At 42.0% G+C, this 25,353-nt stretch overlaps 2 protein-coding genes and 1 long non-coding RNA gene across 13 annotated transcripts in view; 1 reads left to right on the top strand and 2 right to left on the bottom strand.

Moving 5' to 3' along the window:
* The window catches only part of brpf3b (bromodomain and PHD finger containing, 3b), a 96,532-nt gene extending 90,253 nt beyond the window's left edge, over positions 1-6,279 (bottom strand). For 5 of the 9 annotated variants that reach the window (XR_011358454.1, XR_011358450.1, XR_011358455.1 and 2 more), the window contains exon 1: positions 5,505-5,766. The gene's annotated coding sequence lies outside the window, so the exon portion shown is untranslated. The other 4 variants (XR_011358452.1, XR_011358453.1, XR_011358451.1 and 1 more) reach the window with 4 other exon arrangements.
* LOC138765074 (uncharacterized) lies at positions 6,007-11,528 on the top strand. 2 transcript variants are annotated; one of them, XR_011358458.1, is made up of 2 exons: positions 6,007-6,214; positions 7,750-11,528. It is a non-coding gene; the product is annotated as an uncharacterized lncRNA (long non-coding RNA). The 2 variants fall into 2 exon arrangements; XR_011358457.1 differs by having other exon boundaries at positions 6,007-6,219.
* A 3,352-nt stretch (positions 11,529-14,880) lies between these two features.
* The window catches only part of mapk14b (mitogen-activated protein kinase 14b), a 126,210-nt gene continuing 115,737 nt past the window's right edge, over positions 14,881-25,353 (bottom strand). Inside the window, exons 11-12 of one of the 2 annotated variants that reach the window (XM_069941751.1) lie at positions 15,559-15,732; positions 14,881-15,232 (exon numbers count right to left, since the gene is read on the bottom strand). In XM_069941751.1, the coding sequence (XP_069797852.1) occupies positions 15,156-15,232; positions 15,559-15,732 (251 nt within the window). In that variant the 3' untranslated portion in view covers positions 14,881-15,155. The remainder of the gene's footprint in view (positions 15,233-15,558; positions 15,733-25,353) is intronic. The other variant, XM_069941753.1, reaches the window with a different exon arrangement.

The following is a 25,353-nucleotide window of genomic DNA, read 5'->3' as shown; positions in this document are numbered from 1 at the left end:
CATGAGGTACACTGCAGGTGTACTGAGAAACAAGAGGGAAGACAAAAAAACAAGAATAATCACTCAGTCCTTTGGGTGGCTGGATAAGTTTGTGTAATAATGATCTGCATTTTGAGTCAGCCTCTCAACATTAAAGAACGTTTTCTACAAATACAATCAATCCCTTGGACATCCAATTTTCTGTCCAGTTGGAGACCCATTAATTCAATGGAATTTTTGGCATCAAATATTAGTTTTATCAATATGGTTAAACATTGAAGTAGTTTCAGACAGTAAATCAGAAACTAATATAAACTAACATGTTAAAGTGGTAGTAATTTGGTACATACAAGAGGGAGGTACAGTACTTGAAATAAATTGCTTCCATTTTGAAATTAAGACTCCACATCAAAGAGTACCAGAGAGGTTGTTTAAGCATCACATAAAGCTCAATAGACTGCTTAATCTCCAACTAGACCCCATGGAAGTATTTATTAAAATGAGATCATGGATTTCAAGATTACATAAATGTTGCAAAACATCACAACTTTGGAAAACCAGGAAATTATTGACAGCAGTATTTGATTTATTATTACAAATGCAAAAGGGCTGTCACTTCACTCATTTGCATTAATTACATCTCCTTACAATAAATTAGCCTTCAGTAGTTTAACAACTATAACCATGGTATTCATAGCATATTTACAACAAAATGAAAACTACAGTATCCATTGTTGTATGGAGTATTGTGAGCAGTTTTGGACTTCTCATTTAAGAAAGGATATCCTGACGTTGGAGAGGATTCAAAGGAGGTTCACTGGAATGATTACAGGAATGAAAGAGTTATCATATGAGGAGCATTTAACAGTTCTTGGCCTGTATTCATTGGAATTTAGGAGAATGTTGAAAGAGAGAGAGAGAGAGAGAGAGAGAGAGAGAGAGTGAGAGAGAGAGAGAGAGAGAGAGATGTAGAAAGGTTGTTTCCCATTGTGGGAGAGTCTAACACATTGAAGGATGTTCAGTTAGAACAGAGATGCGTAGGAATTTCTTCAGCCAGACGGTGGCAAACCTGCGGAATTTGTTGCCACAGGCAGTTGCGGAGGCCAAATCATTGAATATATTTAAGCCAGAGATTGATAGATTCTTGATCAGCCAGGGCATCAAAGATTCTGGGGAGAAGGTTGGGCAGGTGGGGGTGAATAGAAAAAATGGAGCAGCTGATGATTAAATGGTAGGACAGACTCAATGGGATGAATAGCCTACTTCTGCTCCTATGTCTTATGTTCCCACAAAATACTGCCACCAGCATACTATCACATCTAGCTGATATTCCATCCATTTCCAGGCATTGTTTTAGAAATGCCAGCACGCCATTGTTCCTCAATTTTTAAAAAAAATCCATTCTTTGATTACATACCTCAGCAATGAACATTAGAAAGGTACTCAACAAGAAGCCAGGTCCAATCTTCATTTGACATCCACAGAGAGGCAAGTTGTTGGTTTGCAATTAAGAATTAAAATCCTGACCAATCTTCCTTTGTAGCCAAGAGCACTGATGCCAATGCTTACACAATTAAATATTTTGATTTAAGAAATACAAAAGACACTTCAGATTTCCCTTAAGCATCTATGTAAGTTCTGAAGTCAATACTTACTAAGTATCAGAAAACCAAAACATACACTTTTTAATTTAAAATTCACACAAAACAGATCACAACCGACTCTAGAACCAATGCCTAACTTAAACTTTTTTTGAGAACAAGAAAAATTCAAAATATGTTATTAATCACAAATAAGAATGGTGATGAATATTTTGAAAAAATAACAGAAGATGCTGGGACTACTCAGCAGATGAGGCAACATCGGAGAAAGAAGAGTTAATACTCCAGATTGATGACGTTACAAGAAGGCATCTGCAGTTTCTTTACTTTTCACATCGTGATGAATATTGCATGTTTCTTTAGGCAAGATTTCAGACAATTAAATGTGGCAGTGGCAATTGAAATAAGAACGTTAATAATCAGAGATACATAAATATTAAGTGTACATCAAAACATTAGCCGGAGATCAGACCGACAGATTAACCTTGTACAACGCTACAAAAAAAAAAGCACCTCAGCACAGAATCCTTGCTCTTGGGAGGAAAACTAAGTTCACATTTTAAAATTAAAATGCTTTGATTTCCAAGTATCCAAAAAGGTAGAGCTTGCACAAAACATTATCTAATGAATGGCTATTACAATTGAGCTCTTGTTCTGAAAAGTTTAAACCAGTGTTTTTCAAACTGCCCCCCTAAACTCACATTCCACCTTAAGTAACCCCTATGCCATAAGTGCTCTGTGATTACTTAGGGAATGGAAAGAAAAATGTTTGAAAACCACTAATTTATACTACCAAGTACACACTACACACCAAAAGTTTTTTTACTATCGATTGCAACACACAAAATAAATTGGTGACACTGCCACAGACCCATGGAGAGCAGGGAGCAGCAGAGACACAACAGTCTTTCGGGGTCCAACCGACCAGTTTGACTGCCACCAGCTCCATACAGGCTTTGAATGGCCCAATAAAGGAAACAATGGTAGTTTTATTTAAACTCCTGTGATCACAGGTTCTAAACCCATGATGATGGTGCCTATGATCAGTAGCAGCCACGAGGAGTTTCAAACACCAGGGAAGCAGAAGGACTGGCACAGGGCATCAGAAAATGGGGAGACCACCACCTTCTGAGGAGAAGCAGAGGAGATGACTCAAGGGATGGTGACTACGGCGGCAGACCAGCAAGGGGTTCTGCGACTGAAGGATCCACACAAGCAACGGGCTGCTGGTGACTCAAGGAGAGGAATCCATTCAGGGTGCGGACTGCTGGAGACTGTCTGAAGGGGAATCAGGATGCGAGCGAGTGCTGAGGGCTTTGAAGAGTTCCTAATGGTTTCGGAGGTTTGAATCTGAGCTCAGGTTAACAATGGTTTGGACTGGACACTGGGTGGCGTCAGGGGGTGCACCGGGAGCACTGGAGGTGAATCCACCAACATTCAGTAACTCTGGGGGAAACTCTCTTTTGCTTCTCTGAAGAGGTGCTTCAGGCAAATTTCTGTCAATGGCAGATATGTCTGCCTTACAGTAAACAAAAGGAATTTTGTGTAACATGACACTTTTTTATATGACAATAAATTGAATCTTGAATATTATCTGAATCAAAAGAAAACAAATCTATAAATTTAACAATTAATGGCAGAACTGCATGTACCATTTTAGGCAGCGTGAGGATAGATGTTAGAGAAGGTACCATCTCCAATAATGTATAGAATATTTGAAATAATAATATTTTGACTTCCCTATTGATGAAAATGCTGGCAAACTGATGGTTACAGTTCAAAGGTTCTCTTCAAAGAAATCCCATATAATTTATAAAGATGTAAATAGTGTATATACCAGAAAAATTTCTTCCTTAATAAAACACCCAAGATCCTAAAAATGAATAAATGCGTTTCATTAACATCTTAAGCAAATTTTCAAATGGAATAAAAAGGGTTCAGTGAATCAACAAATCTGAAAGTTTTTAAACTACATATAATACAAAGCTAAATGAAGAAAGTGGTCACCAACATTTTTTTTTAAAATCATTGTTTAGCTCATAGATATCCTCAACCTCACCAGTTTAATGTGTTTGATAATGATCTTGTGAAGTGTCTAGGATTTTCTTTCAATTTTTGCAACAAATAAATGGAAGCAACCGTTAACCTGTGAAAATGCATCATGTGCAATGTGCATTTGATTCCAAAAGTAGGCAACTAAATCCACAATTGAAGATTAAAATGCATTGACTTCTAACAATTCATAAAGTAGAAATAATACACAGTCTATATATTGCAACAAAACAATATATACAGAATACAAACATAACTCAAGTTGTTCAAATTTGAATAGAGCAGGAATGTGATGTTGAGGCTCCATAAGACAATGGTGAGACCTCACTTGGGATATTGTAAACACATAAGAAATGATGTGCTAACATTGGAGAGGGTTCAAAGGAGGATTATTGGGATGATTCCAGGAATGAAACGGTTATCATACAAGTAGCATTAACCTAGCCTATATACATTAGAATTTAGGAAAATGAGGGATCTAATTTTTTTTTTTTAAATTTGGACATGCAACACAGTAAGACTATTTTGGTCCACAAGTCCATGCCACCCAATTAACCTACAACACCAGTAAGTTTCGAACGATGGGAGGATACGGGAGCACCTGGAGGAAATTCATACAGACACAGGGAGAACATACAAGCTCCTGAGAGAGTGCTGAATTTGATCCCAGTTGCTGGCACTGTATCAGTGTTGCGCTTTCTGCTGCGCTAACTGCTCGACCCCAATGTTTCATCCCATTGAAACATTTTGAATATTGAAAGACATGGATGGAGAAGATGTTGTTCCCTATGATGGGAGAGTTGTCTCAGACAAGGCGGCACAACTTCAGGATTGAACGGAGTATGCATAAAACAAAGGCGCATCGGAATTTGTTGCCACAGGTGGTTGTAGAGGTCATGTCATTGGGTTTACTCAATCCTTTGGACTCCAGCCATTTATAACCATTCATATTATACTCCAGCCTGGGTTCATAGCGATAAACTACAGTACAAACACCAGTACGAACCAGCTGGTGGTTGGGTATAAAACCAGTCCCAGAAAACAGGGACACAAGAGTACACACGCTTGTTTGTCGTCCCTGTAAACCAGGACACAGAGTACATGCTCTTGCTCGTAGTTCCAGAGAACAGGGACACAAAGTCCAGAGGGTTAAAGCAGAGGTTCTTGTTTAGCCAGGGCATCAAAGATTTTGGGGAGAAGACTGGGCAGTGGGGCCAAGTCGGAAAATGGATGAGCGGATGAAGGAACAGTGGGGCTGAAGAGCCTATTTCTGCTCCAATATCTTATTTCAATCTGCCCCCCCCCCCCCCAAACTCACATTCCTCTTAAGTGATCCCTATGCCATCGGTGCTCCGTGACTAGCAAGGGATCAATTAAGGTGGCATGCGAGTGGAAAAAGGTTTGAAAAATCACTGTACCTGATGGACTCGTTATGTGGACGGCTTCCTAACTCCAAAGTGGGCCCATGGTAATTTTTCTCTCAAAGCAAAATATTTCCGTGACCAATGGGTCTAGAGCAATGATTCTCAACCTTCCCCTCCCACTCACATCCCACCTTTTAAGCAATCCCTTCCTCATCGCAGAGCACCGATGGCAAAGCAACTTGCACTGACACCCGGGCAAGCTCAGCTGTTTGATGACGTAGTAGCCACCGGGGAGGTGACGTCATTGCAGCAAATAAATTTCCCGGGCGCATTTGAATTTAACGCCAGTCGGTCCAAGGCCGCAACTGACCAATCGTGAGTGCGCACCCAAATTTTTTTTTCTATCCACCATCATTCAGCCTGGTCCTTTCCAACACCTCCGAAGGAATTTTCCAGAATTTCTCCCTTCCACACCAAACCCCCCCCCCCCCTCGCCCCCGCTACCTACCTTTGCGAAAGGACGTACAATGGGCAGCGAGTGATCGACATGGGCAACAGCCACTCGGCGTCCGCGACGACGGCCGCTCTTGCCCAATCAGGAGCGGGCCGCCGCCGCCAATCAACATGGCGCGAGGGCGGGACTTGGCCGTCACCAGGCTCGGTCGGGACGGAGAGAATTCACTGTGGAACAAGATGGCGACTATTTCCACAACCGGCGACCCCCAACGCATATTAATTACACCCGTCGAGCGGCCGGGCTCGTGCGCGTTTCCCTCGCCCCATCAAGCCTGCGGCTTCCCTTTCTCGAACCCCCCCACCCCACCCTCACCTCCACCCACCCTGACCGGCCAGCAAACGCGCGCATCGACGTGTTACAAACGCCATTTACCTTGGACGCGAGACGAGCAAGGGGGGGGGGGGGGGGGGGAAGGAGGATGAGGGGAAGGGGGGGGGGGAGGGAAGGAGGAGGAGGGGGGGGAGGGAAGGAGGAGGAGGGGGGGGAGGGAAGGAGGAGGAGGGGGGGGGGGGAGAAAAATTCCTCCCGGCCGCAATAATGTTTAATGGCAGCCCCGAGGCGTCTGGGAGCTGCCGCCCGGCGACCGTTGTTCAACGCCGAGTGTGTCGTCCCTTTCGGTCGGAGCGTTTCATGGCGCCCGAGGATGTTCCGGCGTCAACAAAGACGGACTTTGATGGAGGACGGAGTGGAAGCCAGAGCACGTAAGGTAGCGGGAGAAACGCGAACCCTTGCCGCTGGTTGAGGGGGGGGGGGGGGAGGGGTAGGGGGGGGGAAGGGGGTGGGTAGAGAGAGAGAGAGAGGGGGGGAGGGGGGAAGCTTTTCAATCACAGGCCGGACCCGCCCCTGCGCATGACCCGAGCAAACGGGAAACCCCGTGCGGCGGCGGCGGCGGAGGGACGGACGGCGGCAGATGGGAGGGAGGAGGACGGAGGGACGGACGGCGGCAGATGGGAGGGAGGAGGACGGAGGGAGGAGGACGGAGGGAGGTCCGACAAGTCGGCAAGGTCGGGACGGGGTTTAAAAACTGCCCCCCCCCCAATTCATCCAAGCGGAGCCTTGGGTGGAGGGGAGTCGTTCCATGATTTTTTTTGGGTGGGGGGGGGCTGTGTGCCAAGCTGTGGTCGTCATTGTCCGTGACCTGACGATGCTCGGGGCAGTGCAAGGGACGCAAGGACTTGAAAGGCATTTGCAAGACCTGGCCGGTGATGGTCAGTTCGGAGGGGGTCGCCGATGGTGAGGAAGGATCACCCCAAGGAAAGTTTGTAAACTTCGGCAATGAGTGGCACATTCCAAGGAGAGCGGGGACTTGCCCCACCTCTCCCTGTCCTTGAGGCTTCCCAACGACTGCGAACATCAGAACACGCAGCAAGCAGCCCAGGGCAGAGTCCCGGACCTGGGTGCATGCACCCCTTTCGCCTCCGCAGCTGCTGCTCGACCCCTTTTGGGGAAGAAGGCACTAAAACCAGAATGCATGCTTTTTTTTTTAATGCATATATAAAAAATCTTTGCCCTTGAAGTGTTTACATTCTGCGATGTCCCGCTCAAGGATTTCATTCCTAAACATCATGAAAAAAAAATTAATACTGCTACCATTCCAACCATGTGTCTTGGAAAAGGTGTGAAATTGTGTGCCAATCTAAAGTGCAGGTGACATGATGGTGGAAAGAAGGATACTGTTGAGAGTTGGGTTCACTTTGGGTGATGAATCACATTGTAATGGTCCTACAAAATTGGTAAAGTTGGGGACATTGATTCAAAGGGCTTTAAAAAGAAAAACGATACTGGGTTTTACTGCTCAATATGCTGGGTTTTTTTTAAGTAATGTAAAAGTCGCAGACCTGCATGGATTTGCGATCTGCCACTTTGAATGGTTTGTGCTCAGTATGGTTTAATATTATTTTGACTCCAACCACTTGTGAATGAAATTACACAGAGTTAGATAACCTTCACAGATTTTGTTCATCTTGGCAAATATTGGGCAAAAATTTTTCCACTAAATTCCATCTAACAATCGAAATTAAAGAGTAATATGCATCTTTAATTAGTTATTGAAGTGGAAGTGCCATTTGTATCTCGGCAGTATCGTTTGAGTTCCTCGTATTAATTATTTTTCTAGGTTTTTTTTCCCCAGTATTCATCTTGATTCATCACCATTCATGGAATTCATTTTGCCTCAGTTGCATCTTGCTTGAGGAGATAATTAAAATTGATTCATCAGTGCTATTGTGTTTTGCAGGTTCAAGGATGCCAACACCACAAACAAAAGTACCATGACAGATTAATAGCCAATATTGTCATAAATGCAATATGACATGTGGTTAATCACAAATAAAAACTGAAAGTACTGGAAACACTCAGCATTTAACATTCCAGGTCCAAAACTCAGATCTGAAACATTTAAATCTTTTTCACTCTCTCCAGTGGTGGTCTGGATTAGAGAGTTTCTAGGATTTATTTTAATTCAGATTTACAGTAAAGGCATTTTTTGTTTCTACTATTACAATTCTCACATACATATTACATAGCCTATAGTTGTTCAACCCCAACCAACCAATTTTCCCTTGCAACCGCTGTAACCGTGTCTGCCTGTTCCACATCGGACTTGTCAGTCACCAATGAGCCTGCAGCAGACGTGGAAATACCCCTCCATAAATCTTCGTCTGCGAAGCCAAGCCAAAGAAAAAAGAGTTGTTCATACCACTGACATTTACCCACATTAGCAACAGCTTGTAGCTCAGAGTTTGAGGATTATCTACACTTTTTTCCAAGTTGCACTGCTTCATTATGTTGCCCCATACACCTACAGTTCTCCATACATCTCCGTTACCACGATAACTGTCTATTTTCCAAACTAGATGCCATCAAAGGAAATATATCCTATGATTCATACAGATTCATATTAAAAATTGTCTTTTTTGTGCAGAATTGGTTTCTGATTACCTTCAATTTATGTTGCTGGTTTCTTCAGCAAACAAAGCAGCTATTTTTTGTTAACATGAATAACCAAATCTGAAGTCATGTTTTCTAATTTGGAGATTGTTATGATTGCAGAACCTTTCATTGCTAGTAATAATAATGTTAATGGAGATCACAGTAGTAAATGGTTAAAGTTAACAATAAAAATCTACAGATGTTGAGTTGAATGCAATATATAAAATTGCTGAAAAAACTCAGCAGGTCACACAGCATCTATTGGAAGGAAAAGACAACATTTTGGGCTTGAGTTTTTTGTCAACAATCTGAATAAAACAGGTAGACATCTGAGGGGTGGGGGAAGAAGGAGGAGCACAAGCTAACAGATAAGAGGAAATAGGTTGAGGGAGCAGCACAGGCTAACATAATAGGTAGTAGGTGGATACAGTTGGGAGAGGAAAAGAAAAACAAGTGATGGAGAAGATTCGGATTGAGAATTACATAATGGTTATGCATTGAGGTAATAGGTTGGAAAAGAGCAAAATAATTGGAACGATAAATTTAAAGACAAACTTAAAAAAAGAAAATTCTACAAACCTTGAATATTCCAAAGTTAAAAGTATGAATAATGGGCATCTTATAAAAACCAAAACAAACCAAATGTACAAATAGAGGGGGGAAAAAAATCAAATTTCAAATTATTTTTTTAAGAAAACCATAAAAGACTACAAAATACTGAGCAATTCTAGCAGTAATAAGAATTTATTACATGTTGATGCTCAAAGAATACACAAAACACAACAATATAGGAGCAGGAGTAGGCCTTCAAGCCTGCCCTGCTAATCTATGCGATCATTGTCTCACCTCCTCTGCCAATTCCCCATAATCCTCAATTGCATATTCTTTCAAATATTTAAATCCATAGAACCACAGAAACAGGCCACCTTGCCTACTCTAGTCTGTGCTGAACCATTATTTTCCTAGTCCCACTGACTTACACCCAGCCCATAGCCCTCCATCCATGTACCTGTTCAATTCTTCTTAGATGTTAAAATTGACCCTGTATTTACCAGTTCAGCTAGAAGCTCATTCCACACTCCCACCACTCTGTGTGAAGAAGGTTCCCTTCATAATCCTCCAAAACTTCTCCCCTTTCACCTACCCTCAGTGGAAAAAGCCTATCTACATTTACTCTGTCTATCCCCTTCATAATTTTAAATACCCCTATCAAATCCCCCCCTCATTCTTCTATGTTCCAGGAAATAAAGTTCTAACCTGTTTAATCTTCCCCCGTAGTTCAGTTCTTGAAGTCTGGGCAACATCCTAGTAAATCTTCTCTGCACTATTTTCATCTTTAATGGGTGACCAAAAATGCACACAATACCCCACATTTGGACTCACCGAGGTCTTGTACAGCTTTAATACAACGTCCCAATTCCTGTACTCAATATTTTTATTTATGAAGGCCAACGTGCCAAAAGTTCTCTTTGTAATCCTATCCTCCTGTGATGCCACATTCAAGGAATCGAGTATCTGTTTTCCCAGATCCCTCTGTCCTACTTCATTCCTCAGTGCCCTACCATTTACGTCCTTTCTTGGTTTGTCCTTCTGAAATCCAACACCTCACACTTACCTGCACTAAACTCCATCTGCCATTTTTCAGCCCTTTTTTTACCAGCTGGTCCAGATCCCTCTGCAAGCTTTGAAAACCTTCCTTGCTGTCCACAACCTCCAATCTTAGTGTCATCTGCAAACTTGCTGATCTAATTTACCACATTATCATCCAGATCATTGATATAGATCACAAATAATAATGGTCCCAAAACTGACCTGAGGCACGTCAATAGATACCTCCAATCTGAGAAGCAATCTTCCACCACCACTCTCTAGCTTCTGTCCAATTGTCGAATCCAGTTCACTACTTCACCATGAATACCTAACATCTGAACCTTCCTGTCTAACGTCCCACGCAAGACCTTACTAAAGTCCATGTAGACGACATCCGCAGCCTTATCTTTGTTAACTTTCCTAGTAACCTTGAAAAATTTTTAAGATTAGTTAAACACGACCATGCACAAAACCATGTTGATTATCCCTAATCACTCCCTGCCTATCAAAATAATTATATATCTGATCTCTTAGAATACTTTTCAATAATTTACCACTGACATCAGGCTTATGATGCCTACAATTACCTTTTTTAAACAATGGAACGATGTGAGCTACCCTCCAATCCTCTGGCACCACACCCGTGACTAAGGACATTTTAAACATTTCTGCCAGAGCCCCTGCAATTTCTGCACTAGCCTCCCTCAGGTCTGAGGAAATAACATTTCAGGCCCTGGAGATTTATCCACCCTTATTTTCTTTAAGACAGCAAGCACTTCCTCCTATTACATGCTCCAAGTTCATTTTAATTTGAGTGGGACTGTCACTTTACGAGAACAAATCAAGCTGCAAACTTTGGAGATTGACTGGGCTGACAGGCTGGGGACAGTGTATACTCAAATTTGCTACTTCTGGAGAGAGAGGAAGTGGCCCTGGAAAACACAGGTGCAGAGACCATATGACCTACATGTTACAGAAACATTACTCTGTTTGATCTGGGCCCGTTTTAAGGAAGCAGCACTTGGAGAAACATCTCTCAAGGGATACTGCGCTGAAATGGCCAAAGGAATGGTCACTTTTGAAGGGAGATTAGTGTGCCACACCATAACCAAAAGGGAAAGTCACTATTTCGGCTGACCCACAAAAGGGTTGTAGTTGATTTATGAAAATCCCTTGTTTCGTGTTCCCTATGCAAGAAGGAGAGTTTTGAATGTCACTTGTCTGAAAAGGACAATTCTTTGGAAGCACCTCGACAAAGATGTCAACCCAGTCTCTTCAACCTATTCCATGATTACTTCGATCAATTTAAAGCCTGCATGTCAACACTGAATTTTCTGAGACTGAACCAGAATTGAGCCTAAGCTGTAATGGCTTGGAGTATTTCCACACATATTTATATTTATGCATAGTTGAACGTTAAGTTAGGTAAGTTTAGATAAGTTAGATATGGTACCATATTGGTAATTAATAATAAAAATATTATTTTAAATATAACACTGTCTTGGGTAATTTTCTATTGCTGCTAAGTACATAACACTCCTCTTTAATCTGTATAGGTTCCATGATCTCACTGCTTGTTTTCCTTACTTCCCACGACTCTGCGCCTATTTCCTGAGTGAATACTGATGAAAAAAAAAACATTCAAGATTGCCCCCATCTCTTTTGGCTCTATACAAAGCCAATCACTCTGATCTTCAAGGGGGCCAATTTTGTCCTTTACTTTCCTTTTGCTCTTAATATAGCTGTAGAAACCCTTAGAATTTTCCTTCACATTGTCTGCCAAAGCAACCTCATAGCTTCTTTTAGCCTTACTGACTTCTTGTTTTTTTTTCATTTTTTGAACTCATGTACCTCATTTGCTCCATGTTGTCTATAGCAGTTACACACTTCTCTCTTCTTTCAAACCAGATTCTCAATAGCCCTCAAAAACAAAGTTTCCCTATACCTTCTAACCTTGCCTTTGATCCTGACAGGAATATACAAACTCGGTTCTCTCAAAATTTCACCTTTGAAGATTCTCCACTTCCCTCACTCATCCTTGCTGGAAGACAATGTATCCCAATCCATGCATTTAAATCATTTCCTCAAAATTGGCCTTTTGCCAATTTAGAATCTTAACCCGAGGCTCAAACCTATCCTTCTCCATAATTAACTTCAAACTAATGGCATTATGATCACCGGACCCAAAATGTCTCCCTACTCATACTTTTGTCACCTGTCCTGTCTCATTCCCCAATATGAAATCCACTATTGTACTTTCTCTAGTTGGTATCTTTAGTTGCCCATTCAGAGCCAGCTCTTCAGCACTTGACGTCCTGTTTTGCGGAAACTGCCAAAATGTTTGGCTTGGAAGTCAGCCTGAAGAAAACTGAGGTCCTCCATCAGCCAGCTCCCCACCATGACTATCAGCCGCCCCCCCCCCCCCCCACATCTCCATCGGGCACACAAAACTCAAAACGGTCAACCAGTTTACCTATCTCAGCTGCACCATTTCATCGGATGCAAGGATCGACAACGAGATAGACAACAGACTCGCCAAGGCAAATAGCGCCTTTGGAAATCTACACAAAAGAGTCTGGAAAAACAATCAACTGAAAAACCACACAAAGATTAGCGTATACAGAGCCATTGTCATACCCACACTCCTGTTCGGCTCCGAATCATGGATCCTCTACCGGCATCACCTACGGCTCCTAGAACGCTTCCACCAACGTTGTCTCCGCTCCATCTTCGACATTCATTGGAGCGGCTTCATCCCTAACATCGAAGTACTCGAGATGGCAGAGGCCGACAGCATCGAATCCACGCTGCTGAAGATCCAACCGCGCTGGGTAGGTCACATCTCCAGAATGGAGGACCATCGCCTTCCCAAGATCGTGTTATATGGCGAGCTCTCCACTGGCCACCGTGACAGAGGTGCACCAAAGAAGAGGTACAAGGACTGCCTAAAGAAATCTCTTGGTGCCTGCCACATTGACCACCGCCAGTGGGCTGATATCGCCTCAAACTGCATCTTGGCGCCTCACAGTTCGGCGGGCAACAATCTCCTTTGAAGAAGACCACAGAGCCCACCTCACTGACAAAAGACAAAGGAGGAAAAACCCAACCCCAACCAACCAAATTTCCCCTGCAACCGCTGCAACCGTGTCTGCCTGTCCCGCCTCGGACTTGTCAGCCACAAACGAGCCTCCAGCTGACGTGGACATTTACCCCTCCATAAATCTTAGTCTGCGAAGCCAAGCCAAAGATCTCTAAATATTGCTTAAAATATATTATGAGTGTGTAGAAAATTCCTGATATTTACTACCCTCTCAGTAAAGAAATTCCTACACACTGCTGCTTTCAATGAATGGTCCCTTATTTTTACAAATTTGTTCATATCACTCTTTAGTGGAAGTAATATCTCAATCATTTGTCCCCTTAGATATTTGAACAAGGCCACACCTTATGCTTAGAAATTTCATGGAATACAGACCTCAAATGATAGGATGACCCACTTATCCCAATTTAACCAGTGAATCCCATTCAGACTGCCTCCAATGCTATCATATCTGTTTTTGGATATGTGGGCCAAAGCTGCACTGATTTTCTTGTGTAGTTTCACCTATATAACTGTAACAAACCCCTCTTATTTTTAATCCCTTTCCAACTATTACAAGCTCCTGTTTTAGTAAAATGGGATTATCTCTAAGGGATAGTATAGACAGGAGGAACTGAATAGTCATAGTTAACATTTCACACAAGCCACATCACAAGTTACGATACGTTGGAAGAACTGAGGGAAGGTTTGTCACAGTCTATTCCAGATTTGATACATTTGCAAAGACACTCGTGATTTTACAAGGGAGAACCATTCTGATGCTGAAGTGAAAGCAGCTTTTTGAAGCATCTCTCGTGGCCAGCATTTTTGTGGAATTCAGAGCAAAGCACGCTCTGTGAATGTCTGGGCCTTTTTGGTGGATTGACCTGTGCCAGGAGGGTCTTTTGGGAAACAATTTGCTTCATTTTGATTGTGACTAACAGTGAAGGTCACTTGGAAAAAACAGTGCCAGGGTCTTGGAAGCTTTGTGGAGTCTTGCCTACAAAAGGACCACGAGTGTTAGACCACAGCTCGTGTGGATGGACATTTCAAAGGCAACACAAGGATAATTTCTGAGTCTGTAGCATCGACAACTCCAGTCGTCCCATCAGTTCATCATTAATTCTGCGCATCAAATTTCAAAGGCCTATGCTTCAACACTGAACTTTGAAGTAACTTTCTAGATTTTGGCCTAGATTGTAATGATTTGGGTATGTCATACACACCTGTGCATAGTTGGGGATAGATTTAGTGTTAAACTATGGTCTTAACTCTTATACTATGCTTAAGAGTTAGTGTTTAATTTTAAAATACTGTTGGGTTCATTGCCTACTGCTGTTTGTTATGTGTGGTTCATAACACAAATGTCAAGATGCTGTTTGTCTCGACTACTTGGGATGTGGGTGTGCTTGAACACAAGTAACTGAAAACTAACATGCAAGACTAAGGCAAATGGATTCACAGTGAGAAGATTTACAGTGAGGAAATTTATAGCAATCATATAAAGCTTGATGAGACTGCGCTTCTTTGTCTTGGTCTTCTGTACAATAAATTATGTACTTTCTATAGAGTGCTTATAATTTTTCTTATTACCTGACCCAACACACCATTGGAGGAATATCTAATGTGGTTGATCGGATGCCAATGAATCAGATTATTATCATGGATGCTGAAGGAGGTGCAATTTCGTGGGCAACTAATCTATGGATGCTACAGAAAATAAGTCTTCTGCAAGTTCAAAGAAAACAAAAGTTTACTCCACTGACCATACATTGAACATTTTGTTTATTAGCCATCCTAGAGAGGTTATAAAAATGATTATATTTACATCTAGTTTTCCTGTCAATTACTCTTGATGTCATCAGCCATTTTACAAAATGCTCAACTGAAGTTGATTATTAACATATACAGTACATGTTATTTAAAATGTTAAAAATCTAGCATGGATGAAAATCTGTAATTTATAAACATGCATGTACGATTCAAATTTTAATACAACAAATGCAAGTCAGACAGCATGAGACAGTAGGTAGGGCACAGAACTACAATGCTGTTTCCTTGGGCATCCTGTTTAGACTGGATAAAGGAACAAATCTCATCACCTCCTGAAATGCATGTCCTGAAAATAATAGTATTCTTTTAGATGTTTTTCTGATGTACAGACATAATGTAACAATTTGCATCTAAGCATTTTAACCATTTATATTCTTGAAAAGTCTTGATTAAAATAATAATTTTTAAATAGTTTCTTTGAAAGTATTTTATAATTCCTTGAACTGTTTTGCTTTGTTAATATCCCATAAACTAATAGGAACATGGCAAAGGCACAAACAATCTATCTTTTATTTATTTGGAATAATGTCATTCAAATGAATAAGCATTTATTTGAGACATGCAAATTAATGTGAAATTAAGTACCATACTAGCCATTCTACAATCACTTACTTTTCCACAGATCAACTGACAATTTCATCTGGTCCAAAGAATCATCAAATTGCTCAGGTTTAGTCTCATCCTCTGGCTCTCTGAATGGTTCAAAGTAGGGATGCCTCAGAGCTTCTGCAGCTGATAACCGCTGGTCTGCATCCAATACTAACATTTTCTCCAGGAGGTCCAAAGCTAAGATAAATAATTGATATTTGAAAAGGAGAGAACTTTCAGCTCATCTGCGTTAAAAAGTCATCATCAGTAACATATGTGCCGCTTTACCTTTGTACTTCTTTCAAAATTTCTGTTAAACTACATCCTGTGGAGGAAGATTCAACTCTGTCAATGCTTGGCATTTACAATGCTAAGAGAAAATCCATTTGATAATCATTGCTATGACAAGGTGGCCTGCTTTTTTGTACAAAATTTATGCCATTAAACAGACATTAAAAAAATCATAACTATAAATAGTATGAATAGCGATATAAAATTAAAATCCAGATGGAACCCAAAATTTGGCTTAAGGCCAAATTGGCTTAAGCCAATTTGGCTTAGTCTGGAATGTCCACTGCCTTGCTCCTCAGGAGTTACTTAGTCTGATCTCAGTCCATCCTGAATTTTGAGGACTGAGCAATGAGTATTGCTCAGTAACACTCTGCCTACTCCTGACTTATACTTTTTTCTCCAATTTTTTTTAAAATTGTCAACTCCTTCATGAGAGACTCCATAGTATATAAACTAGTCATCCTTTCAAGATTGATTGTACAGTCCCAAAGATTCACCACAGAAACGGCCTTGGCCCACTGAATCCATAGCAACCATAAAGCACCCATTTTCATCAATCCTATCCAAATCCAATTTTATTTTCCAAATATCCCCATTGAATCTCCCACAGATTCTACCACTCACCTATACAGTGGGTACAATTACAGTGGCCAGTTAACCAGCACATCTTTGAGATATTGGAGGAATAGGTAGAGACTGGATCACCCGAGGGACACCTAAGCAACTATAGGTAGAGCCACATAAAAACAGCACGAGTCAGGATTGCTGGAATGCTGATACAGAGGCCCCCTAACTGCCTCATTGTGCCACCCCAATTATCTTACTGTAAATATGTAATCATAGAATAAATCTTAACTGGCCTCAATTTTTCCCCCACAGAAACCTTCACATCTCATAAAACTATATTGTGTGGAAATCACACGAAAGTTGATTGGGAATTTTCCTTTGTTGCTCTATCACCCAAACCATCTGAAGTAAACCAGAAAGTACTGGAAATACTCAGCAGGCATGGTTAGCATAGCAATTAGTACATCGCTATTACAGCGCCAACAACCTGGGTTCCAATCAGATGTTGTCTGAGAAGTTTGTATATTTACCCCACGTCTGCGTGGGTTTCCTCCGGGTGCTCCCATTTCCTCCCACCCTTCAAAACATACAGGGGTTGTAGGTTAATTGAGGTATAATAGGGCAGCACGTGCTCTTGGGCCAGAAGGGTCTGTTACCATGATGTGTCCAAAATCAAGAAATAATCTGAACCATAGGAAAGTGTTAAATGGAATCATAATAATTTGAAACTTACCATAGCTAGACAACCTAATAATTTAAGCAATGGTGAAATGGATAATAATTGAAAATGTTAACCCAGAAGCCTCTCAAGAGAAAACTGATTCACCCACAGCTGTGTGATATATTCCCAGAATAATTGCTATTTTAAATCTGATATGATTCTTGATTTGAGATGAGCCAATATCCAAAATGGGATTATCAAAAAAAAACTACCTGTTTGATAATGACAAATGTGTTTCTACTTCAAGTGTCAATTGTATGGTTCCATTCTGAGTTTGTGAATGAACTGAATTTCTGCATAATGTGTTCAGGAACAGATGGAATGCAAATTTTTCATTGTGCCTTTTACTTCCCTAGGCACTAATAACAAGGGATAGGATACCACATATAAAAGGATGGTTTCACCAAACTAATAACAAAGTGAGTCCAGTTCTCATTAAATACTCAAGATATTAGGATGGAAAATCTATCCCATGCATTAATTAACTGAATGAAAACAATGACACAGAGCTAAAACTTATTAAATCTTAAAATAAAAGGTGCAAATTCCAGTATTTTCCATGAATATCAAATGCTTTTGCCCTCAGTGCAAATGTAGGTGCTCCCTACGGTGAATGTAGCTTCCATTTGACCTGAATGTAAGGCTTCATTTTGATGAAGCTATTCATTGAGATAAAAAAACATAACCGGTAAGTAAATAAATCTTCCTATTAAAACATTTTTAAATTTGCTTGGTCTTCCTAGTTTTCTGATAATGAACAAACTAAATTCAATAAAGTTCAATAATTCTACAAAAACAATTTCTCTACAGTTGAGGGGCTACACGTTTAAGAATGTCAGGAATGCTCAGAGGAGCTGCCCGAGGTCACAGTAGTTACAAGGATAATTGAAACATGCAGGTCTGAGTCCCATGAGACAGATTGGTGTCAAAGATGAATAACAGACAGATTAATAAAAGACATTTTTTTTATTTCAAAGTGAAAATTTTCTGAATCATCTTCAAGGAAATAATGAATTCTCAGGTGCACTCAATGGCATGTGATATGAATTATGATTTCTGACTTATAATCTGCATTGGTTCTTCTCATCTGATTAAGTTTTGAGTTTAACATCAACAATAAAAGTAATCTGAGGGTAAGAGTGATAGCTTGATGAAGGGCTCAAACCCAAACGAGTTTGCTAAATACCTGTTTGACCTGTAGAGTTTCTCCAGCATTGCGTTTTTCCTTCAACCACAGTATCTGGAGACTTTTGTGTTTTACTTCTGAGGGTAAAATATCAGAGTCCAGAATTTTCATCTAAATTTTTAATGTTATAGTATATCTACAGATTTTCTTCTGCTGTTTACCACTTTTGAACGTGGTATTTTGGAGGAAATCATAAATTTAAATCTATACATTAGTTTCACTGTGATGTAACAGTTCAGTGGCTATTGCTTTCCAGTATCCTGCAGTGGGTTGTCAGATTTATTCAGGCACAGCTCTGGCAGTTAATTTATGTGTGAAGGAGGAACAGGCAGGTCTCCCTGAATGTGTATGTGAAACCCAAGGAGTCCTTGGGCCTCTCTGTGGAGGCTTTCAGCAATTATGAGCCCCAAAAGATACATATTTGCACCAAAAGTGTGCTTGTTTAGTATCAAACAGAGCAAGGTTGAAAGGGAGAAAAAACACTTTATTTTGCTGGAATGTATTCCATACTTTCAAGCGGATAAGAAAATTTCCAGTTTATAAATGTGATTGAAATAGCAAAATTATAAATTCAGGAAATGGGAAGAAAATAATGATACTGTACTTACTGAATCTGTGTGATTTTTTAAAATTAATCAGAATGTTCGGAGTTCCCAAAGCACAGGCATTGCTGGATCAAGTTCAGTCACAAAAAAAGAGCCTCAAAGTTCTATTTTAACTTTTTCCTGGTGCTAAAAATATTGGGTGTCACAACATCACTGCTTCAAAACACAAAGATCACAGTTTTCTCAGGTTGGATTCCCAAAGTAGCATCGTCAGGGTTTTTCTGTGCCTGGCTCAGTTTCAGTGCCTTATTCTATTGACCTGTTGTAAGATTTTACAGCCACTAGCACTAAGCCTCACAACTGCAATGTCATGGACCAGCCCTTAAAAGAGGCATATGCCCAAACCAAGCAGAATTCTTTCAACAATTGCAAATACAAGAATTGATTTACAAATAATGGGAGGGGAAAGGAGAATTTTTCACAAGGAGCAGAAGCACCTCAATAGCTGGTGCATAATATGCCCCCCAGGATGGATTTTCTTGATGCCCTAGGTTGCCAGGGAAATCCAACCCTAATCTTAATGATTAACTCTGGTTATACAAGATTATCTCTTTTATGCTTCCCCCCCCCCCCTCCCAAATGATTCTCTTGGATACCTGTGACATCTCTAACATTATAATCCGACATTATTGTCATCCACCAAGAGAAGTAATAGATGTAGAATAATTGATGCTGTGGCGGCACACATCCTCATGGCGAACCGGCCCTGCTTGTTTCAAAAGGCTGCGTGTTCAAATCACGTCGGGGTCACCACTGTGGTGGTGTGAGCAGTGAGAGAGACACAACCACCATGTTGAGGGTCGTTAACGACTGTTTTTATTCAAATTCAGCGCGCCCCTTTTAAGGGCTGGAAAGGATGCTGGAGTCAGAGAGAAACCTCTGACGACGCCATTTTCCCATGGCTGCCCCGCCAAGTGGCGATACAAGCGGGGCCGGTTCGCCATGAGGATTTGTGGCACCACAATGCGTTGATCTATCAGTGAAAATGTGAGGAAGACAGTGGGCACAGTAAGCAGTAAGCCTGCAGAATGCAAAGTTAAGTCTGACAAAAATAAAATTAAGCTAGAATGTTAACAAATTAAACGAAAATATTTCAGGAGAAACAAAATTAATAAAACCTGATCGTACTGTGAATAAGAATTTTTTTTTAAATGTACCAGTTTGAAAAAAAAAGTTATGATGGACATGAATGCTAAGTATGGACTAAGCATTGCACCACTATTAGTGCTATTTGGGGAATATTTCTAATCCCAGCAAAATTCCTACTGGAGCATGAAGGGTCAACTAAAGACCCTGACTGAATCTATTGCACAGGGTGGCACAGTTGGCATAGCAGTTAGCAGAAAGCCTTTACAGCGCCAGTGATCAGGACTGGACGGGATCGAATCCCGCGCTATCTGTAAGGAGTTTGGACCTTCTCCCCTGGGTTTTCTCCGGTGGCCTCTGGTTTCCTCCCATCATTCAAAACGTACCGGGAGTGTAGGTTAATGGGGTGTAAATTGGGCAGCACAGACTTGTGGGGCAAAATGGCCTGTTACTGTGCTGTATTTCTAAAAAAATAAAATGCAATGGGAAGCAATGGAAGGGAATGCTCAGGCTTTTGCCGAGATTTTTACAGCTTTGTTAGTCTTGAGTGATATGTCAGAAGACTTAAGGACTGTATATGTTTTTTATTCCAACCCCCCGCCCCTGCCCCCCCCCCCACCCCACCCTCGCCATGGCAGGAGTGATCAGCCAAGAAACTACAGGTTGTTAAGCCTTATATCAGTTGTAGGGGAAAATATCGGAAGAAAATCCAAGGGACAGGATTTACATCCATTTCAAATGGCAGAGACTGATAAGGGGGAGTCAACATTGTTTTGTGCAGATCTTGCACAATTCTTATCTTTTTTTTGAGGAGGTAACTAAGAAAATTCATGAAGGTATGGTGACCATTGACCATCTACCAGGATCGTTGACTGAAGAGGGCATGCAAAATCATTCAGGACCGATTCCACCCTGCACACAGCATCTTGCTTCGGGAAAGAGATACAACTAAATCAGAGCCAACACCACCAGGCTGAGCAACAGCTTCTTTCCACGGATAGTGAGAACGCTGAATAACCAAAGGAACTGCTCACATTAACCATCTGAGACTCTCATATTCACAAAACAATGTTTATTTATATGTGAATATTTGTACTGTTTGTCTGCATGTTTTGCACCGAGGACCAGAGAATGCTGTTTTGTCAGGTTGTACTTGTGCAATCAGATGATAAGAAACTTGACTTGATAGATGTGGTATACATGGACTTTAGAAAGGCATTTAATCAGAGCCTGCATGGTAGGTGGATCCAGAAGATTAAAGCACATGGAATCTGAGGTGTTTTTTTTTTAAATTTAGACATACAGAATGGTAATAGGCCATTTCAGCCCATGAGTCCGTGCCACCCAATTAACCCACACCCTCAGTACGTTTGAAACGGTGGGAGGAAACTGGAGCCCCAGAGAAAACCCACGCAGACATGGGGAAAACATACAAACTCCTTCCAGACAGCGCTGGATTCAAACCCCAGTCTCGATCGCTGGCATTCTGCTAACCACTATGCCAACAGTGTTGGCAAAATGAATCCAAAATTGACTTGATGATAAGAGACTGAGTTGTGTTGGAAGGTTGTGTTCCTAACCAAGTCTGTAACCAATGGTAGATGGTAGGGATGGGCATTTGGACCTATGTGGTTTATTTTAGGATAGCAAAGAAGGTTGTCCATGATACAGAGGGCTGATGATCCAGATGGAATGTAATACTGACAAGTATTGGAGAAAGCTTTTTGAGACTTCAAATACTGGCAGGACATAAACACAAAACAGTAGGGATTTACAAGAGACTTTGCAGTGCAAGTTTATATCTCCTTAAAATGGTGAAACAGGTGAAAAGACAATAAACATGATATTTTGCCAGCCTGCTTTCAGATGCTGAGGTATTCAGTGGAAGAGTTGGGAAATCATTCAGCACTTGTACAAAATGTTTGTTAAGCCACATTTGGAGTATTGTATACTGGACATTTGGGGGTGGCATAGTGGTGTAGTAATTAGCACAATGCCTTTACAGCTTCAGCGATTGGGACCAGGGTTCAAATCCCACGCTGTAAGGAGTTTGTACTCTCTTCCCCATGTCTGCGTGGGTTTTCCCCGGGGGCTCTGGTTTCCTCCCCCGCCCCTCCCCTACTGGGGGTGTAGGTTAATTGGGTGTAAATTGGGTGGCACAAAGTCGTGGGCCAAAATGACCTATAACTGTCTAAATTTAAATTTTAAAAAATAACATTTCTGGTTGCTAGACTATAGGGAGAATGTAGTGGCATTAGAAAGATTGCAGAAGCAATCCACCATGCATTTCCTGGAACTGCAAGCTCTAGTTACAAGGAGAGGTTGGATAGCCTGGGTTTGTTCTCACTGGACGCTGACTGGTGACCTTATGGAGGTTTATAAGGCTTTGTGGGGCAGAGATAGTGTGGATAGTCAAGGTCTTTTCCCAACATAGGGGAGTCTAAAACTAGAGGGCATAGATTGAAGGTGATTAAAGGAAAAAGAGATCCACAGTGCTGGGAAAAATTTAGAATACTACTCTAAAGAGTTTCCTCCCAATCCTCATCTTTTCCATTAGTTATAACAAAATACAAGATAGTCTGTAACTTGTACTTCAAATATTGCTTCATGAAACATCTTGTAAATTACAGAAGGAAATGTAACATTGCTTTAAGAGGTGTATAACAATTTAAATTGTGTCTTTGGCTGGCCGGCCAGTAAATGCGTCAGGCACGTGGGATCTGATTTCTGTTTTGGTCAGCGCTCTCAATTTCAAATCTGCCATTAAGAAACAGTAGAGACGCTCAGTAATTAATATAACCTGAGCTGTCTTTTGGCTGCAGGAGAGAGTTTAAAACTGTTTAAGTTGTTTGTAATGTTACCAGTAACAGGTTGAGATTAAATGCACAATCTATACTTCAGAAATAATGTCCAAGCTGGAAATTTAAAAGTGGAATCAATTAACCATAACTAAGAAGGAAAACTTAATGAAGGGGAGAGAGTGCAAACTTGAAAAGTGTAATCTTATAAGCTGATGCCACCTTTTGCTCTTTCGATCCTAACAGGAAAAGATAGAGCAATAAAACACCCATTCTTTATCTCCCCATAATTCTTCTTTGGCTTGGCTTCGCGGACGAAGATTTATGGAGGGGGTAAAAAGTCCACGTCAGCTGCAGGCTCGTTTGTGGCTGACCAGTCCGATGCGGGACAGGCAGACACGATTGCAGCGGTTGCAAGGGAAAATTGGTTGGTTGGGGTTGGGTGTTGGGTTTTTCCTCCTTTGCCTTTTGTCAGTGAGGTGGGCTCTGCGGTCTTCTTCAAAGGAGGTTGCTGCCCGCCAAACTGTGAGGCGCCAAGATGCACGGTTTGAGGCGTTATCAGCCCACTGGCGGTGGTCAATGTGGCAGGCACCAAGAGATTTCTTTAGGCAGTCCTTGTACCTTTTCTTTGGTGCACCTCTGTCACGGTGGCCAGTGGAGAGCTCGCCATATAATACGATCTTGGGAAGGCGATGGTCCTCCATTCTGGAGACGTGACCCATCCAGCGCAGCTGGATCTTCAGCAGCGTGGACTCGATGCTGTCGACCTCTGCCATCTCGAGTACCTCGACGTTAGGGGTGTGAGCGCTCCAATGGATGTTGAGGATGGAGCGGAGACAACGCTGGTGGAAGCGTTCTAGGAGCCGTAGGTGGTGCCGGTAGAGGACCCATGATTCGGAGCCGAACAGGAGTGTGGGTATGACAACGGCTCTGTATACGCTTATCTTTGTGAGGTTTTTCAGTTGGTTGTTTTTCCAGACTCTTTTGTGTAGTCTTCCAAAGGCGCTATTTGCCTTGGCGAGTCTGTTGTCTATCTCATTGTCGATCCTTGCATCTGATGAAATGGTGCAGCCGAGATAGGAAAACTGGTTGACCGTTTTGAGTTTTGTGTGCCCGATGGAGATGTGGGGGGGGGCTGGTAGTCATGGTGGGGAGCTGGCTGATGGAGGATCTCAGTTTTCTTCAGGCCTCTTGGACCGAATCATGTCCATGCGACTCCCCCCTCCAGGCGGAACCAGCAGAAAAGGACAAGTTCTACACCGACCTGCGCAACCTCATCCAACGCACCCCTACAGCCGACAAGGTTGTCATCCTGGGCGACTTCAACGCTCGTGTCGGCAAAGACTCAGAAACCTGGCCAGGAATCCTGGGCAAGCATGGCGTCGGCAAGTGCAATGACAATGGGCGCCTCCTGTTGGAGCTCTGCGCAGAACAGCGACTTGTCATTACAAACACCCTTTTTCAGCAGAGGGACAGCCTTAAGACCACCTGGATGCATCCCCGATCCAAACACTGGCACCTCCTGGACTACATCCTGGTGCGAGAAAGTGACAAACAAGATGTGCTCCACACCAGGGTCATGCCTAGCACGGAATGCCATACTGACCACCGGCTGGTTCGCTGCAAGCTCAACCTTCACTTCAAGCCAAAGCCCAGGAACAATAAAGCCCCCAGAAAGAGGTTCAATGTTGGAAACCTGCAATCAGACGAAGCGAGAGGAAACTTCCAGGCAAACCTCAAAGCAAACCTCGACGATGCAACCCGCCTCATGGACCCGTCCCCTGAAACCCTCTGGGATCAGTTGAAGACTACCATACTGCAATCCACTGAAGAGGTACTGGGCTTCTCCTCCAGGAAAATCAAGGACTGGTTTGACGAAAACAGCCAGGAATTCCAGGAGCTGCTGGCAAAGAAGCGAGCTGCCCACCAGGCTCACCTTACAAAGCCATCCTGTCCAGAGAAGAAACAAGCCTTCCGTCGCGCATGCAGCCATCTTCAGCGCAAACTCCGGGAGATCCAAAATGAGTGGTGGACTAGCCTCGCCAAACGAACCCAGCTCAGCGCGGACATTGGCGACTTCAGGGGTTTCTACGAGGCTCTAAAGGCTGTGTACGGCCCCTCACCCCAAGTCCAAAGCCCGCTGCGCAGCTCAGACGGCAAAGTCCCCATAATTACGCTGCACACAATTCACATGTCCTGCCACAATTTAGAGTATAATGTAGAATGGCTGCAATTCATGTACTACACATAGTGATGTCAAACTATTATGCAGTATATTCTTCCCTTCCTTTTTGCTGGTCCTTTGTGATCAAGGATGATTGGCATCCATTCTGTTTTTGAGGGAATCGGGCTACTAATGAGGAACTGCAAGTTCACAGATGGATACTGCTCACATTAAAAACTATAACCGTACCTTTAAATACAAGTACTGATGTAATCTTACATGTAACATTGTATCAAAAACAATTCCAAATAAAAATAAATATCACCTTGCATATTACAGTAAAATCGGTGTTATCTGGAATTCAAGCAACCAGCAAAAGCAATTGTGCAAAATAAATAGGG

Source organism: Narcine bancroftii, chromosome 5 (genome assembly GCF_036971445.1).
Source record: "Narcine bancroftii isolate sNarBan1 chromosome 5, sNarBan1.hap1, whole genome shotgun sequence".
NCBI classification, from domain to species: Eukaryota; Metazoa; Chordata; class Chondrichthyes; order Torpediniformes; family Narcinidae; genus Narcine; species Narcine bancroftii.
The sequence above is the reverse complement of the archived record's forward strand: the minus strand, read 5'-3'. Positions and strand labels throughout refer to the sequence as shown.